At 33.7% G+C, this 17,535-nt stretch overlaps 1 protein-coding gene across 1 annotated transcript; it reads right to left on the minus strand.

The window, feature by feature from the left end:
* Positions 1–13,986: 13,986 nt before the first annotated feature.
* On the minus strand, positions 13,987–14,928 carry LOC146911318 (uncharacterized). Its single transcript, XM_085729509.1, has 2 exons — positions 14,151–14,928; positions 13,987–14,074 (listed from the first exon to the last, which is right to left on the minus strand). Exons 1-2 carry the CDS (start codon positions 14,867–14,869, stop codon positions 13,987–13,989), a joined length of 807 nt encoding a protein of 268 aa, XP_085585635.1. The 5' UTR covers positions 14,870–14,928.
* Between the last annotated feature and the right edge of the window lie 2,607 nt (positions 14,929–17,535).

Consider the following 17,535-nt stretch of genomic DNA (forward strand, 5'->3'; position numbering starts at 1 on the left):
CAAAATTAATAAAAAAAATGTTAAGAAATTAATAATTTTTTTAAGCAAAAATTAGAGTTGCAACTAATACATGAATGAATACTATTAAAATAAAAAATAAATAAAGTTTGGGGGACAAGACCAAACTTGCTAGAGATAACAAAGAGTATAATGCGAATAAAGAAACACAAGCATGTTTTTGTTAAGAAAAAAGTTGTCCTTACTCCTTACTACTATGATCAACATAGTTCAATCAAATAAAATTACTCTTTTTACAAGGTTAATATTTTCTCCCTTGTCAGAATTTCAACCTTAGCTCCAAACGTTTCCTCAACCAAACAAAATTGTTACTTTAAAACGATTAATTTATCAGCACAACTATTTTTCTCTCAAAATGTGAGAAACTCTAAAATAAAAACTTTTGATGAAATCCAAACAATTTAACCACTTGTTCCGAAGTTGTCAAGGCACCAACGAAAAGTTATCAAAGGCTTTGACGGTGATCATGGGAGTCACGTTCCAGCCATAAACTAAAACAACCTCTATCATAAGCAATCTCAAAAGAAAGCATAGCAACAATAAGTTCAACATGAAGAGTAGTAGGGTGTCATTTAAGGTACACAAATGATAAAATTTGTGTACCTATACCCAAATATAACATTAGCCATTGATCTATAGCTTAAAATTTCAAGGGCAACGATTTTAGAAGGTATAGTGGGGGTGAGAAGTATGCAGTTATTTTCCGACCAAAAAGCTACGTGTACAGTGTATATTTATAGGCTATGGCTACAGTGCTTGTAAACAATGAATTTTGGTTGTATATACATATACAGTTCCAATTTTTAAGACATAAATATCAAAATGTGTTTTAACGCATGCAATATAACACATAAATATCAAAATGTGTTTTCTCAAAAAAAAAAAACACATAAATATACAGGTTTGTCTAACATGTGTTAAAACAACTATAAGTATCAAATTTTTAATAAAAAAACAATAATTATTTTTAAAAATTTATAAAATATTTAATTTTTTATAAACATACTATTTTAAATTTTTTAACTTGTACAAATTTACACATGATATAAAAAGCTAAATTAAAAAACCTAAATATATTTAATCCATTTTTTTATGTTAGTTGTGAAGCATTTAAGACTTGATAATTACATTTCTCATAGACATGTGTATTAATTATTTCATTTTATTTTTTAGATACGAAATTTTAAATAAGAATTTTAAGAACTATAAAAGGGAAAGAGCACTGTATATGCATACAACCAAGATTCATTGTTTACAAGCACCGTAGCCATAGCCTATAACTATAAGGGAAATGTTAACCGATGCCCCGGGGCACTGGTTAAGGAAGCAAATATAGTAACATTTGCATAGAAAGTTGTGTAATCAATGCATTAAAAGTTTAAAAAGTGTCTTTTTTTAATTTACAATTTCTTCTTTTGGCTTCCTTAACCAATGTCCCGGGGGCACCGGTTAACATGACCCTAACTATAAATATACACTGTACACATAGCTGTTTGGTCGAAAAATAACTGCATACTTCTCACTCTCAATATAACTTCTAAAATCGTTGACTTTGAAATTTTAAGTTATAGATCATGGCTAATGTTATATTTGGGTATAGGTACACAAATTCTATCATTTGTGTACCTTAAATGCCACCGAGTAGTAGAAGTTCCTAAATTGTGGTCAAAACCACCGATAAAATTACCTCTATAGTCTCGAAAGATGCCAACACAAGAAGCCAAGCTTGGATGGCCCTTGGCTGCCCCGTATGAAAATGCTTCAAGATTTAAAATTCATGACTATGAGGTTGCATGTTGCCCTTAGAGCATTCAACGGATAAAGCAATGAGCATCAAGAGAGGGAATGGTAACAAATTATATAACATGCGCAATACTAGGAAAGTTTTGCTAAATCAAAAGAGAAAGAGACCATTTCCCTTGATCAATAAAATTGGAAATATTGGAAAAAAAAGAGACTGCTTCAAATTTTCAAGTATTTGGAGGTAGTAAGTAATGGTGAATGAGAGCCATTGTTCATTCAAACAATAAAGCATAGAATTATTGCCAGTCTTCCAAGTAGAGTTGTTAATGATCATAGAATACATATTACCAATACCATGCCAAATAGATGACACCATATAACATGTGCCAAGACGATTGTTTTTGAATGTGTCATGTGTGTTAAATAATTTACAAATTTAAACAAAAATTGAAATGATTTACTATGAATTTCTTTGTAATTGTAATTTTGACCCATGAACGAGTGAGACATATCAAAATTACAAACACATTCACGAGTAACTCTTTTATTAGTCACATTGATTCTTAAATATGTTTTAAAGCACTCAATTCAATCATTGAATATATCTTTAGTCCATAAAATTTCTAACAAAAGATGCATGTGAGATACGTTTGTAATTTATTTTTTAAAATGATAAATATTAGTATGTCAATTATTATGTTAATATTTTGTTCCTTTTTTAAGATTTGAACTCTAAACTTTTAACTCTTTAATTTCTTTAATCTTTTTGCTCAACTAAATGAATTACTCATCCTCCATATATGTTTGCAATTCTTATACATTAAAAAATTAAGATGATTGATGTAGACACTTTCTTTCTAACAATCTCTTCATTGTTCGTAAGTTCGTTTCTCTTTTAATAAGAGGATTGTTTGTATACACTTTCTTTCTAACTTTTATTTTTCTTTAATAAAAGCAAAATGAATTTACCAACAATGGATTGAATCAAATCGTAAGAGACTTGAGCTAGCATGTGGATAGGGATTCCATTCTTCGCTTATACGCATGAAGAAAAAAAAATCAGGTTGAAAGAAGAGATCCTAACTTTTATGTCCCATAATTTTCTCGATATAGATTTTTTTTTTTAAGAAGCTAAATTAGCGCACATAAATTGACACAGAAAGAATCGAACTGAGACCTTGAGGAGAAGCACACTCTCAACTCTCAAACCAATACCACTAGATCAACCCAAATAAGTTTAATTATTATAAGTGATGATCGAAACATCGTACCAATAACATCCTAAATAAAATTAGTTTTTGGTGGCGTTTCACATGGTACCAGGGAATCCTTTCCCACCATGGGAAAGTTTTTTTGACCATTAGATTACATAATTTTATCATAGACTCTCACCACTAGATTTTTTCACATCATCTCCCACCACCATTTTCTCTTCTTCATCCCCCACTCACCCGCCACAACCAACACAACATCAAAACTAATTTCTTTCCACCCTTCATTTCAACAGCTGAAATCTGGACGAATCATAACAAATTTAATCTGAAGTATATCATTATCTTCTTCTTCTTCTTCTTCTTTCATTTTATATTGATCTGTTATATAACAACATATTTTGTTACCAATAACACCAACACCATAAATTCAGATCATAATCTGAGATTGGAATAGAAAAGGTGAAAGCTTTGGAATTGAAAATTGAAAAGTGAAGTTGTTGTTCTGGAAAGTGAAGTTGTTGTTATGAAATTGAAATTGTTTTGGAATTAGAAATTGGCATTGGGAAGTGAAGTTGAAACTCATGAAATTCTGACAATGTTATATCACCATTGTTGTTCCTCCTTCTTCTGATGCTGGAAACAACCCTTTTAATATTTAATCAAATTATTATTTTCTTAGATGCCATTCATAAATTTCAGAGATCTCGAACAGGAAGAAGAGAAAGGAATAGAGAGAGAGAGAGAGAGAGAGAGAGACGATGGTGACAACGCCGGAGAGGGTAAGGCAGGCGGCGGAGAGGAGGACAGGAGCGATGGGGTTGTCTGAGAAAAGCTTGAGGATGGTGGTGGCTGGTGTCAATGGAGGATGCGGTGGTGGGTATGAAAGAAACAATTTTAGGATGAAAGAAAGTGTGTGGGGTTTCGTATGACCCATCTTTAAAAACATAATAATTTGATTTATAAAAAATAAAAAAACAATTTTTAGAGGAATTTATAGATAAATAATTATGTGTGGGAACAGGGATGTTGCTGGAGACAGTGGTGGGTGGGTGAGCATGAAGAGAGAGGTTGGTGGTGGTGGTGGTGGATATGAGTTGCTGCAATGGTGGGTGAGAAGAGAGAGAATGGTTGAGAAAGATGGTGGGAAAAAAATATGATGCTGATAGAGCACAATAATATTATGCTCTCCTTTTGATCAAACCACTAAAATCAAACTGACCCATGGTGGGAAGGGATTGTACCTTCCCATGTGATCCTTCCTTAGTTTTTTTGTACAGAGAAAAGAGAAAACTTTTGCATTGCAATCGAAACTTGTACTACCAAAAATAAAAATAAAAATTTGCAGACAAAAATGAAGAGCAGTTCAACGGCGCATGACTCTGGAAGCTTCTTGAACACGTCAACATCTATATTTTGAAACGACAGCGTTTTGGAGATCAGGTACGTACACGTGTAAGGTGGATAGGTAGAGAGAGAAAGACAAATGGCCGTTTCGTAAATGAACAAGAACCACCGCGTTGCGTAGCGTAGCGTCCACACTGAAAGTGGATGAATGAATTTCCAGCCTGTTGTAGAGTAGAGTTTCTTTTGCTGAACACGGCACAGGTTTTTGGCACCACATGTGTATTTTTTTTATCTACTACTAATACGTTTAATTCTAAAAATAAATAAATATTTGTTTTACTATTTTTCTTTTATTTATTTTGCTTAGAAAATTATATTTTGATACAAGTTAAATATCATGACCCGGTTAACGTAGTTTAGTTTGTTTAACCACTTTCTCAAAAAAAAAAAATCAACCATTTACCAAACACAAAAAATTGCGATTTTGAAAGTTATTAACTATAATTTTCCGTCCTTCAAAAAAAAAAACTATAATTTTTCGGTCCCTCAATAAAAAAAAAACTATAATTTTTCGGTGTATATCTAAACATAAAACGTGGTTATTGAATATCATGTAATTTGTCCTCGTGAGCTTAGCTCAGTTGGTATGGACAATGCATAAAATATGCAAGGTTCGGGGTTCGAACCTCAGCCACCACCAAAAAAAAAATATCATGTAATTTATTGACAAAAAAATATACAATAATTATTCATTTAAATCGATATAGCACTTTTATAACAAAAAAATGACACAAGACATTGATACAATACAATTTCGTTAAAAACAAAAAAAATATAAGGGTCTTGTTAATGAGTGCCTCCGGACACTCTTTAAGCATTCCAAAATTAATAATTATTTTTTAAAAAAGTCAAATATTTCGATTTTCAATGCATTGATTACACACTTTTTCATAAATATATACTACTTATAGTCCTTAAAGAGTGTTCCGAGGACACTCGATAACATTTCCCAAAAGATAAATATGCGACCAAAACTCACATTATCTATATTAATATCATACTCCCTCCGTCCTTATATGCATAGTTTTCAGACTCGGCTCGGTCATCGACTCGGCGAGGGTACTGGGTCAATGGTCGAACCACTGGGTCGTTGGTCGAACCGCATGACTGAATCGGAACCACTCGGATGACTCGGTTAGATAACTCGGTCCTTAGATTAAATTTATATAGTTATTTAACCGGATTAACTCGGATTGAATCGGTGACTCGGTCACTTTAAAAACTAAAATAATGACCCCTGTAAAATAAGATAAAAACTATCCAACAATAATAATTTCATAGGCTAATTGCTCAAATTCAAAACATAGTCATAACTCAAAATACATCTTGGTAGTAAAAATTCAAATAGATCCCAAAAAAGTATGATTCTAATTCCAACATAAATTCAAATAAGAGATTGCCCCAGTTGTAAAAATCCAAAAAGATCCAAAGAAAGTATAATTCCAACACAAGTATTATCATCAATAACATTTAATTCCAAGGAGTCAAGATTGATTGAGCAAAACGACGTCGTTTCAGACTTTCAGTTAAGAAAAAAAAAACAAAAAAAAAAAAAGCAAAAAACCGGTTTGACCCATGACTCGGCCGAGTCATCGGTTTTGACCGGGTTTGACCGAGTTAACTGCATGGCCGATCCAAATGTTGGCTCGAACCGGCTTACCCACCGGTTCACGGTCCGACCGGTCCGACCGGCCGGTCCGAGCCGAGTCTGAAAACTATGCTTATATGTAAACCCTCTTTGTCTTTTTCACATTTCTTAAGAAAAGTTGTTAGTGTAATTAATGTGTCTATTTTGTGTGTTAATATTACCAAATTGTCCTTTGTTTGTATATGTATTAAATTTGACTTTACATATTTCAAGACAAGTTAGTAGTATTAATTAGGGGCTTGTTTAGGAAAAAAATAATAAATGCATCCAATAATTTGAAAAAGAGTTTACATTTAAGGACAAATATAAAATCAAATGGGTGGTTACATATAGAGGCGGAGGGAGTATAAGGATAAAATACATGAGTTATGCCTATATTTAAGGGTCTCACATAACAATGCATCGAGATCAGTAACCACCATGGGTGCAATTGTCTAGGATCATAATTTGTAGCAGGACCAAAAATAAAAATAGTACCCAATTTTCTTCTTGTGTCATAGTAAAAAAATAAAAAAAAACATGAGAAATGCTTATCATCCCGACAAAATCTATCACGAATAGTTCACGAGTGTAGTAAAATTTTATTGAGAGGACCTGTAAACTTGTATATGCAATCACCAACTTCTATTATTTTGTTAATTTAAATTATCTTATGTGTATCACCTCAACTTTATGTTATTTTTATGGAAGTTGTCATCATATGCAAAGATTACTCAATATTTCAATACTTGTGAAGCCACGTATCAAATAAGTATTTCAACAATGCATGGGTTCTTTTTTTTTTACTGTCTCTATTTAATAGTAGTAGCTATATAGAGGATAATTGATAAAAAAAAGAGTTACATGGATGAAAGAAACACATACAAAAACAGTATTCGGGACAATTTTGTGTTAAACCCCGTCGGGATATATAGCATAGCTGAAAAAACATTCCCTTAGTCACTAAAACCAACGTTGCTTCGTTGCCTTCTTTTTTTCAAACCCGTTAGTCACTCCTTTAATTCACATCGAAAATATTATCATTTCTTTAGGGTTATTAAATAGTTTTCTGAAGACACACGTTATTATTTCCCTTCTTTTTATCTATTGAAGAATGGTGATTTGAGATCAATTTTGACTCAAAATCACACTTTCAAATTGTTTTTTTGTTCCTTTTTAGTTAAATAAGTTATTTTAATGTAATTTCAATTTTTTTTGTTTGTTTTTGTGATTTCTCGTCTCTGCATGACTCCGTTTGTTTTAATTTCCCGTCTTTTTGTGGTGTGTTTTTTATTTTCTGTCTTAATGCTTTGTTTATTTGATTCAAGTTGAGAGATTAACTTTGAGTAAATGCATATCTAATCAATGACTTTGGCGATGTCAACATTGCAGATCCGAAGACACGTGTATGCAGAGACTTGAATATGGCTATATTTGTAGTTTTATGCTATTAACATGGCAATTGTTATTTTGTTCACAAATTCATCATTTTTATCTTTAACGACTTTGATTTTTTTGTTTTTGAATCGGCAAATATTATTAAACGTCATCCCCGCAAGACGCAGGGTATGAACGAAACAAGATACAAATGGTGTCACATATAGACGGTACACCATACCCACCTAAGAACACCCCTGAAAATAAACCCACCAAAACAAAACAACACCTAAAACAGACTCCAAAAGAACAAGCACTGTAAACACGGTATACACCACCTCCCATCGTCACTACTCACCCCCAAAGAACACCCTCAAAAGAAAAACACGAATACCCCAACACCCGAGCTAAGCCACATTTCGAAAAGCACCTGACCTAAGGATCATGCAGCTGCCACAACCTCGCGACCCCTGATCCACCGAAAGAGCACAAAACACAAATAGCAGGGCACCCCTCGCCCCTGGTACACCAGAGAAAAACCAAAATAAGTCAAACAGAGATTGCAGCTGGACCCCGACTCCCGATCTCGAAGCCAAATGAACCGGCCCACCGAACACCAGCAAACAATATGTAAGACGAAAGCATGGCATGCGAAGATTAAACAATAAACAAATCAAAAGGAAAAGGCTCAACGTAATGGGACTCACACCCTCCAAACTCCGAAAACACCTAAACCACCCAAAAAGGCACAAACCAGAGCTAGGGACCACGAACAAGGACCCGTGTAACAGAGGTTGTTTTCAAAGGAAAACACCCCAACAAGCACCCACCTCCTCCCTTAAAACACCAACCATCACCACACATCATCTCCTCCACCACACTTCGCCACCACCACACATCACCACCCCCACCACAATTGAATAACCTCCACCACCACTACATCACCACTTCGCATCACCACCACGATCACCATATCACTACGCCGCCAAACATCATCCCCAAGAAAACAAGCAACCACACAAACATAAATCTAGAGCAAGACGAAATCCAACAACAAAACACGGGCAGCGAAACCACAACCTAGACCATAAAAAGGCGGCCGCATGTAACTAGGAGAATGCGTTCGTCGCCGTAGTAAAAGAGAACCAATGGTGGAACAAAAAAACAGCGGATCTGAACAGCACTTCCCGGATCCCGAAACCCTCCTCACACCACATCACCACCACCACACAACCTAAACAACCTCCCCGGTAAACCACACCTATGCCAAAAAACCTCCCATTCCCTCACCACCAAAACCTCCCTCCGAAAAACCCCAGAAAACAGCCACCTTCAACCGCTAAGTCACCATCACGAAAGCCACTCCCACATAACCACCTAAAACCGCGCATCACCACCTCATCACCACCACAAAAACCACCCAAAACACTGAACATCACTACCTCTCTACAACCACCGAACCATCACCTCAACCCCACCATAACTCACAACCAAACAAGGGGTTCACCGGCAAGCAGATCGGAACAAAATGCATCACATACATCTGGAGCAGATCTGAACAGACAAGACGAAACACATAACAGGCAAGAAGCAGAGGGGAAGAAGGATGAGGTAATGTTCTGAGAGACCACGACGGAAACCACCACCAACAACGGTGAGCCGCCGAAGTCAACAACGTACACACCCACACCAAACTCCAAAACGCCAACTAAACACCAATAAACTCGAAAGAAGAATGAAAACAACCACCACATCCTTTGCAATATGTCGACCGCTCAAGAGAAACGACGACGGAAGCGTATAAAACGCAGAGATGCGCCAGACGCCGGAAGAAGATTCACCTAACTCGACGGGAAGTAACAGTGGAGCGGAGGAAGGAGCTCCTCGTCACTCCACCAAGCATACGGTCTACATCTTGAGAAGGAGAGATTTTGGATAGGTAGGGAGGATGGCTGCGGGAAAGATTTCTAGAGAGATGTGAGGACTTTGAATTTGTATTATTATTATATACTCTATCAACTTGAATCAGTATTAACCTACAACTTATTCCACACCATATAACTCTCCGGACACAATTCAAGCTGGCACGCATTCTAAGGTAAAATAAAATGATCAAAAAATTCAACTTATACCACCAGACGGTATCAAAATACGGTATGAACAACCAAAAGGGTTGTTCATTTATCATTCCTGCAATGAAAAATACTCTCATGTAAACAATTCATGCTATGATTATGATGATGAACAAGTACTTTATAAATAATAGTTTTAAGCAAAATCATATCAAACCATGTTTTCGTGTTTTTTTATACAAGCACATCAGATCATGTTATTAAAATCAAAGTTGACAGAATAATGACTCGTTTGACCAACAAAACATTTACTATTTTGAAATATACTTTATTTTGTATAAACTACACTCGTAATCATTTAAGTTTCAAAGTGATTAATCTATTTTAAAATTGTAAATAATAAATTATTTAAAAGCTATACTTAACCAATGATAGCCATCTGTTTTCTGAAGTCTAAAGAGTATCTATATATCTATTATGAAGTCTAAAGAGTATCTATATATCTATCTATCTATCTATCTGTATATTTTTGAATTAGAAACTTGAACTATTTTTAGGCTTCCATTGTGATGATGTAGCATACTTTAGAGATGTTTCTCATCTCTATTTTTTTTTAGGGTTGTGTTAACCGGTGCCCCCGAGGCACTGGTTAAGCTATCTAAAAAAGGAAAAATTAAATTAAAAAAGACACTTTTTTTGACTTTTGAAGCATTGATTACACAATTTTCAATGCAAAAGCTTCTACATTTGCTTCCTTAACCAGTGCCCCGGGGCACCGGTTAACATTTCCCTTTTTTTTAAAGCTTCTCATCTCTAATTAAACATGACCCACTATATTTTACAATAATGTCATTCTTTAATAGTTTCTACCGTATTTCCCCACTATTGTTGACTTTGATCATTGGTTTGTTAAAGAGTGGCTTAAAAAACTTTTTAAAAGATAGATTATGTTACTAATTCTTCCAATTTCATTTCATCTTTTGGTTCATTTTTGTTTCTACTACACTATTTCTATTCCATCAATTAATTCCTAGCCACCACTAACCTTTTATTTTCCCTCAATTAGTAACAACTCATGTTACTTATTATTCTCCTCCTTTTTCCTCTTTCATTTCATTTTTTGTTGGTAGTTTTTATTTTCATTCCTTCTTATATTTCTTCTTTTATAAATAGGTGAATTTTGTTGAAATGCAACTTCTTATACGAAAAGGTTGTCCATCTTTACATTTTCTTTCATTTCATTTTTTTTTGGTAGTTTTCATGTTCATTCCTTCTAATATCTTCTTTTATTAGTTTCATTGCAGGCCATAGAAATATGTGAATTCTTTACATTAATATTGATTTTTCTTCCATTATTTTTTACTTATTCTATAATTTGGTGGTTTGTTACATTTGTCATTTGATTTTTGATTATATCTAGAATCACGCAACTGATATTATATATTTTTTCACTCAGAATCTCATGTCTTTTATCTATATTAATTGTTTATGATAGATATATATGTCCTCCTATAACTATTCTTTTATTATGAAAAAAAAAAAGGTCAATTCAAGTATGTTGGACAATGTAAGCTGGCATCGGGGTTACAAAATTCATTGTTCTCACATTACTCTAATTAGTAAATCATAAGCAACTATTAAGGTAAGGTTATAGTGTGGATTTTCAATTGAAAAGTTAAGAACTATTAAGGTAAGGTTTATAGTGTGGATTTTCAATTGAAAAGTTTGATTTATGTGCAAACTTCCTAAAAACTTTTATCCCCTCACTGTAAAGGTGATACTATGCATGTCATCATCAAAGTCAACAAAGATTAATATCAACCTAGATATCTCACAAACAAATCAGCTAATGCAATTATTCAAGTGAGAAAATTCTTATCTCTGTTTCATATTTATTTTCATGCCACACTATATATTTACATGTCATTATGCTGTTGCAGAAGTGCTAATGATATGCATATGTTTAAAAATTTGACTCTCATGCCTTTTATTGTCCATTCCAAACCCGATAGGACAATAAAATGACTATATTTGAAATTTTTTGTTTGACAACATCAAGGAGTAATATTTTATTTTTTTAATTTAGGCTATTTTTAAAAAATATTTTTTAATGTATTCTTTTCAATTGACTTTATTGAATTGAAAATCTATATATATATATATATATATATATATATATATATAGGTGAAAATTGGAAAAGTATGGACTCAATTACAATGATAATACTCAAGCTGGATACAAAGAAAAGATGAAATAACCTATTGCATTTTTCAGTTTTGCTAAATAGAATTTCATATGCTTTGTATATAATAATATTTTTATTGTAATAAAAAAATTGTTTTTATCTTTAGCACTAAACATGCTAAAAATAACGTGCACCATTTATATATACAATGTTGAAACTATAAAAAATCAAATTAAATTTTATTTAAAAAAATATTCTTTGTAGACGGGATTAAGATGAATATAGTATCATACTCTATTTGTATAAAATGGGATTAAGATGAATATAGTATTACTACTCTATTAAAATATTCTTTTAAAAAAAATTATTGAAAAAATATTTTTACTTAAAGGGGGTTATTTCATTTTTTTTATAAAATAATTTCATCGACTAAAGTTAGAATAACAACCTGACATCTAAATAAAATTCACTATTTTTTCATAAGGTTGAAGTTAGATTAAAATAAAAGGAAGACAACAAAGCATGAGGGGATAGAAATAAAACCGAAGAAAAAAGGAAACAAAAAGAAAGTTTTATCATAATCCATTATTTTTTATTGAATAAAAACATATTGTAAAAGAAACTATGGACTAAACCGTCTCCTGACTATTGAACTGCACTTTTGTTGATTTTTATACAAGGTGAATACACAATATTTAGATCAAAAACAATTTTTATCTCCTTATATTTTGTATTCACTTGACAAGGATATAAATATAAAAATTTAGTACGGTTGTCAAAAATGTTATTTTTGATAAAAAAAAAACTATTAAAAAATTTAAACAAACCCGTGCAACGCACGGGTTGAACACCTAGTTGTAACAAAAAAGGTGATATGCCGAACTATTAATAAAGAGAAATGATATTTTGACAACCACTTTTTGACAACTTTTGGACAACTTTCTCTCTCATACTCACATGATGTTGTTATCCTCTCTCTTCCTTTTTCTCTCTCCATTGTTTTTGACCAATAAAAAGTGAGAAAAACAAGGTTGTCAACAAAGTTGTCATCAAATGAATGTCAAAATATCATTACTCATTAATAAAAGTGGGTCGTGGCACCAGTCTTGAGCTGCTGGGGTGGAGAATTTGGCCGGCTTAAAAGAACTATTCACGCCGGCAGTGTATATTATTTGGGTCCACCTAAAACCAAGTATTCTTCAGACCTTTTTTTATAGAGGCTTTCACCCAAAGCTGTAGCCTAGGATCCGAACCATGCTTTTAAAACATCATTTGCACCATGAACATTGGAGGGAAACATGCCTTTTGTGTGAAAATAAAAAAAACTGCTTGGTGGTTGCTCATATTATATATTTTTTGAAGTGTATATAAATTTTTTTTTTTATAAATATAATGTACAAAGAATACATACATACGTACATATAACGTATAATATAAGATGTAACAAGAATACATTATTTCTGGAACATATGAAACAATAAAGAAATTGAAATAATAGGTGTCATTAAAAAAATGAAAAATTCAATAAATAAAATATTAATAATAAAATAAATAACCATTAAAATTTAAATATGCGGTATTTTTTTCTTTCAAAAAAAATAATATGCGGTTGAGTTTAATGTAATTGTTTTAATCTAAAATCCAATTTGATTTGAGCAGGTTTGCATGTTTTACGCGATTGCTCAAATACAATGACATTTTGGCTTAATGTGGTTCCCCATGACAATAGGAATTTGTATTTTTAGTGCAAATCTTCATCATTGCCTCATTGGATTGATTTCAATGTGTCTAATGCTAATGGCATGAAATTGGATCATGGGTGAAAGCTTGTCATGCTTTATTGGAACTAAGGGATAAAGAAATTCACTTAGATTTTATTTTTTTCCCCTACTCCTTGATCGAATATTCATATGAAGGCCAGAAATTGTCAACAGACCATGACTAATTTGAGATGTATCAATGAGGTTCCTAAATCAAGCTTATATCAGTTGGCTTCTCCTCCTTTAGCTGTATGGGTTCTACAAAGGTAATGTGGTTGCATGGATTTGTTGCTGAGTTGTTGGGAGTGTTGGAAAGATTGCAGCTAGCGCATTTGAAGGTTACAAGGCTAGAGATTTTGTTGATTCAAAGGTTGTGTTGTGGTGAATATTTTGAATAAGAAAGATGTTTGTTGAATAATGCAATGGAGTTTGATTCAACCAGAGTATGCAAAGACATCGTGATTTGGTTAGACTAAAAAGTGAATGTGTGTCATCGTGAAGATAATTCATGTACAAAAGCATCGGCTGATTTGAGATGTGATAGTAGTGAATATTTGGTTATCGTCAACAATTGTTCAAGTCATATTAGAAATTTTTTCTTGCTGATGTTGTGGGAGTTTGGCACTCCTCATTGACGTTAAAGACAAATTCATTAACAAAAGTCTGATAATAAATCAAATGCCAAGACTGCAGAAATACAAGGCGGAGTTTCTTCAATCCATATGCAATCTAAATTCATAAGAGCATATTTTGCTAAATAATGAGCAGATTGATTGGCTTCACGCCTAATATGCGAAAAATTTAAACTACGAAAACTACCCTTAAAATTAATACAATCTCGAATAGTTGAGCCAACATAGTTGGGAGATTGTTGATGAACATTCAACGCTAAAATCACATTAGAAGCATCTGATTCTGCTATAAGATTCAAAAAAGACATGTCTTTTGCAAATTCCAAACCCTTCCGCATAGCTAAAACTTCTGCAACCTCTGAATCTGGTAATGAAAAGACTTGCCATGAACTAGCACTAACGACAACACCTTCATTATCTCTCACCACAACACCAATACCCCACTTATCACCCTCTATTGGACCTGCTGCATCAACATTAAGCTTATAGAAACCACTAAAAGGAGGTGTCCAATGAACATCAGATATTGGCAAAATTGGACCTCCACTTAGTGTCTCCACCAACACCGTACTAGAACTCTTAAAATTCACAATAGATCTTTGTGCCTTTTGAATAGTGGCAGCCACATCAACATCAGTCCCCTCAAAACATTTCTTATTTCTGGCACACCATATCTCATGACAAAAGGCCAAAATTTGGACTATAATATCCTCGTCGACATCAATAATATTTTCTTCCAACCACTTATGAAAAGGAACATACCTGTAATCATGCGAATTAAATACCACACCTAAAGATGAAGCAAACCATATCTGCTTTGACCGATAACACTCCATAAAGAGGTGTGAAATTGTCTCATTATGTTCGCCACAAACAACACACAAAGGATCACTACTTATTCGTTTTTTAAAAAGTTCATTTTTTACTGGTAGTTTTTCATGTAGAATCCTCCAAGAGAGGTGGATGTGTCTTGGGATACTTTTTATTTTCCATAATTTTTTCCACACTTGGTGATTATTGTCCTGCATTGAGCTATGTGAACCATCTGCTTCACGCCTGGCCTTTAAGAAATGATATGAACTCTTCACAGAAAAAATAGCTGACCGTGAAGCACCCCACACAAATTCATCTTGAAATTGAGAGAAAGAAATTGGCAATTGAAGAATTTGTTGAGCCTCAAAAGGGAGAAAAATTCATTAATTAAAGGAGCATTCCAACATCGAATATCATGGTGAATGAGATCTGAGACAAACATAATATCACAATTAGGGGGTTTAGGGGACCAAATCTTGTTCCCATTTTGATAAGGAAGTCAATTATCCTCCCATATGTTAATTAGACGACCGTCTCCTACTATCCAAATACCAGCTTTCTCAATAAAATCCACTCGTGCTTGCAAAATACTTCTCCATGTATAACTTGGGCAGTAACCAATTGAAGCTTTCAAGAAATTGCTTCTAGGAAAATACCTTGCTTTCAAAACTTGTGAGATCAATAAGTCTTCGTTGTGCATAATACGCCAACCTTGTTTAGACAACATTGCAAGGTTAAACTCATGAAATGTTCGAAAACCTATTCCACCTTTCTTTTTTTCCTTACATAATGTCTCCCATTTAATCCAATGAATTTTACGCTCACCTTGTTTGCTACCCCACCAGAACTTACTAATCATACTTTCAATATGCTCACATAAACCCAGCGGAAGTAGAAAACATCTCATTACATATGTAGGCATAGCTTGAACCACTGATTTGATCAAAACTTCTCTCCCAGCAGTTGATAGAAATTTTTCTTTCCAACCTTGCAGCTTCTTCCACACCCTATCTTGGACAAAATTGAAAACCTGTTTCTTAGACCTACCAACAAAAGCAGGCAGTCCCAAATACTTTGAGTGACACTCAACAACCTTAATTTGCATCCAACCTTGGAACAAGATTTTACGATCATCGGGTACATTTCGGCTAAAAGAGATTTCAGATTTGTCCAAATTAATAAGTTGACCAGAAGCAGATTAGTAAGTATTAAGAATTTCTTGAATGGTTTGAGAATCTTGAAAAGAATCCCTACAGAAAATGAGGCTATCATCTGCAAAAAATAAATGATTAATTTTTGGAGCTCCTCTAGCAATTTGAATTCCATGAAGGCCCTTTTCTGCTTGTGCCTTATTAAGAAGCCCAGAAAACACCTCAGCACATAAGATAAATAGGTAAGGAGATAAAGGGTCCCCTTGACGGAGGCCTCGTTGAGGATAAAATTTCTGACAAGGACTACCATTCAACAAAACCAAGAAAGAAACAGTGGAAATACAATTAAAAATCAAATTCTGCCATTTCTGAGAAAAACTCATAGACTGAAGCACCTCAATCAAAAAATTCCACTCGATACGGTCATATGCTTTTGACATGTCTAGCTTTAATGCCACACACCCCTTCTTGCCTTTTCTTTTTTTCCTCATATAATGAAAAGATTCAAAAGCTAGTAAGACATTATTAGTAATTAAACGTCCCGGCACAAAAGCACTTTGGAATTTTCCAATGATATCTGGAAGAATCAATTTCAACCTATTCGCAATTGTTTTTGTAATTATTTTAAAAATGACATTGCAGAGAGAAATAGGTCGAAAATCACCTGGCACCTTCGGCTTCTTCTTTTTTGGAATGAGACAAATATATGTATAATTCATATTGCTTGGATTTCCACCACCATTGAGAATCTTCAAAGCAAAAGAAGTCACATCCTTGCCAACTATACTCCAAAATTGTTGATAAAATAAAGCAGGCATTCCGTCCGGTCCCGGGGCAGCATGAGGCTTTAAATTTTTAGCGGCTAAGAAAACCTCATTTTCTATGAACTCAGCTTTCAATATGTTACGCATAGCATCCAACAATCTATCTTTGACCACTTGCACATCTTCAGTAATTCTTTCTGGGTGACTTGTAGAGAAAATATCTTGAAAGAAATTATTAAAAACTCTGGCACTGTCTTCCTCATCATCAAATTTTTCCCTATGATCGTCACATATAGATTCCACCCAGTTTCTAGATTTTCTCTGAGAAGCTTTTTGATGGAAAATTTTTGTATTTTTATCTCCATGCTTTAACCACAAAGCACGAGACCTCTGAGCCCACCAAATTTCTTCACTCTCCACCAAGTCATTCAATCTAGCCTCAACTAGTCGAATTTCTGACATCACCCCTTCATGCTGAGTTTGCTTATTAAGATCATCCAATTTCTTTTGAACAATTTTTATTTGATTGGGAACATCACCAAAACGATCCTTACTCCAGTTAGAAAGATCATTCACACATCGATTAATTTTGTCAGACATAGAATCTCCTGCCATCTCCCAAGAACCTTTCACTGCTTCCAAAATTCCACTATCACGCAACCAACATTCTGCAAAACGTTGTAATCTAAGAACATTTTGTTTTTTCTTTGGCTTCCTAGAGGCAAGCCGCAACCACAAAGGTAAATGATCTGAAGCATATCTCGTTGAATGCAC

Source organism: Medicago sativa, chromosome 7, assembly GCF_051527215.1.
Source record: "Medicago sativa cultivar Bolivia chromosome 7, Bolivia_mono, whole genome shotgun sequence".
NCBI classification, from domain to species: domain Eukaryota; kingdom Viridiplantae; phylum Streptophyta; class Magnoliopsida; order Fabales; family Fabaceae; genus Medicago; species Medicago sativa.

Coding starts and splice junctions, on each gene's coding strand:
- LOC146911318 (XM_085729509.1), bottom strand. CDS start 14,869: ATGGAGTGTTATCGGTCAAAGCAGATATGGTTTGCTTCATCTTTAGGT. Junction 14,075..14,150: donor TCTGCTCATTATTTAGCAAA/ATATGCTCTTAT, acceptor TTGGCATTTGAT/TTATTATCAGACTTTTGTTA.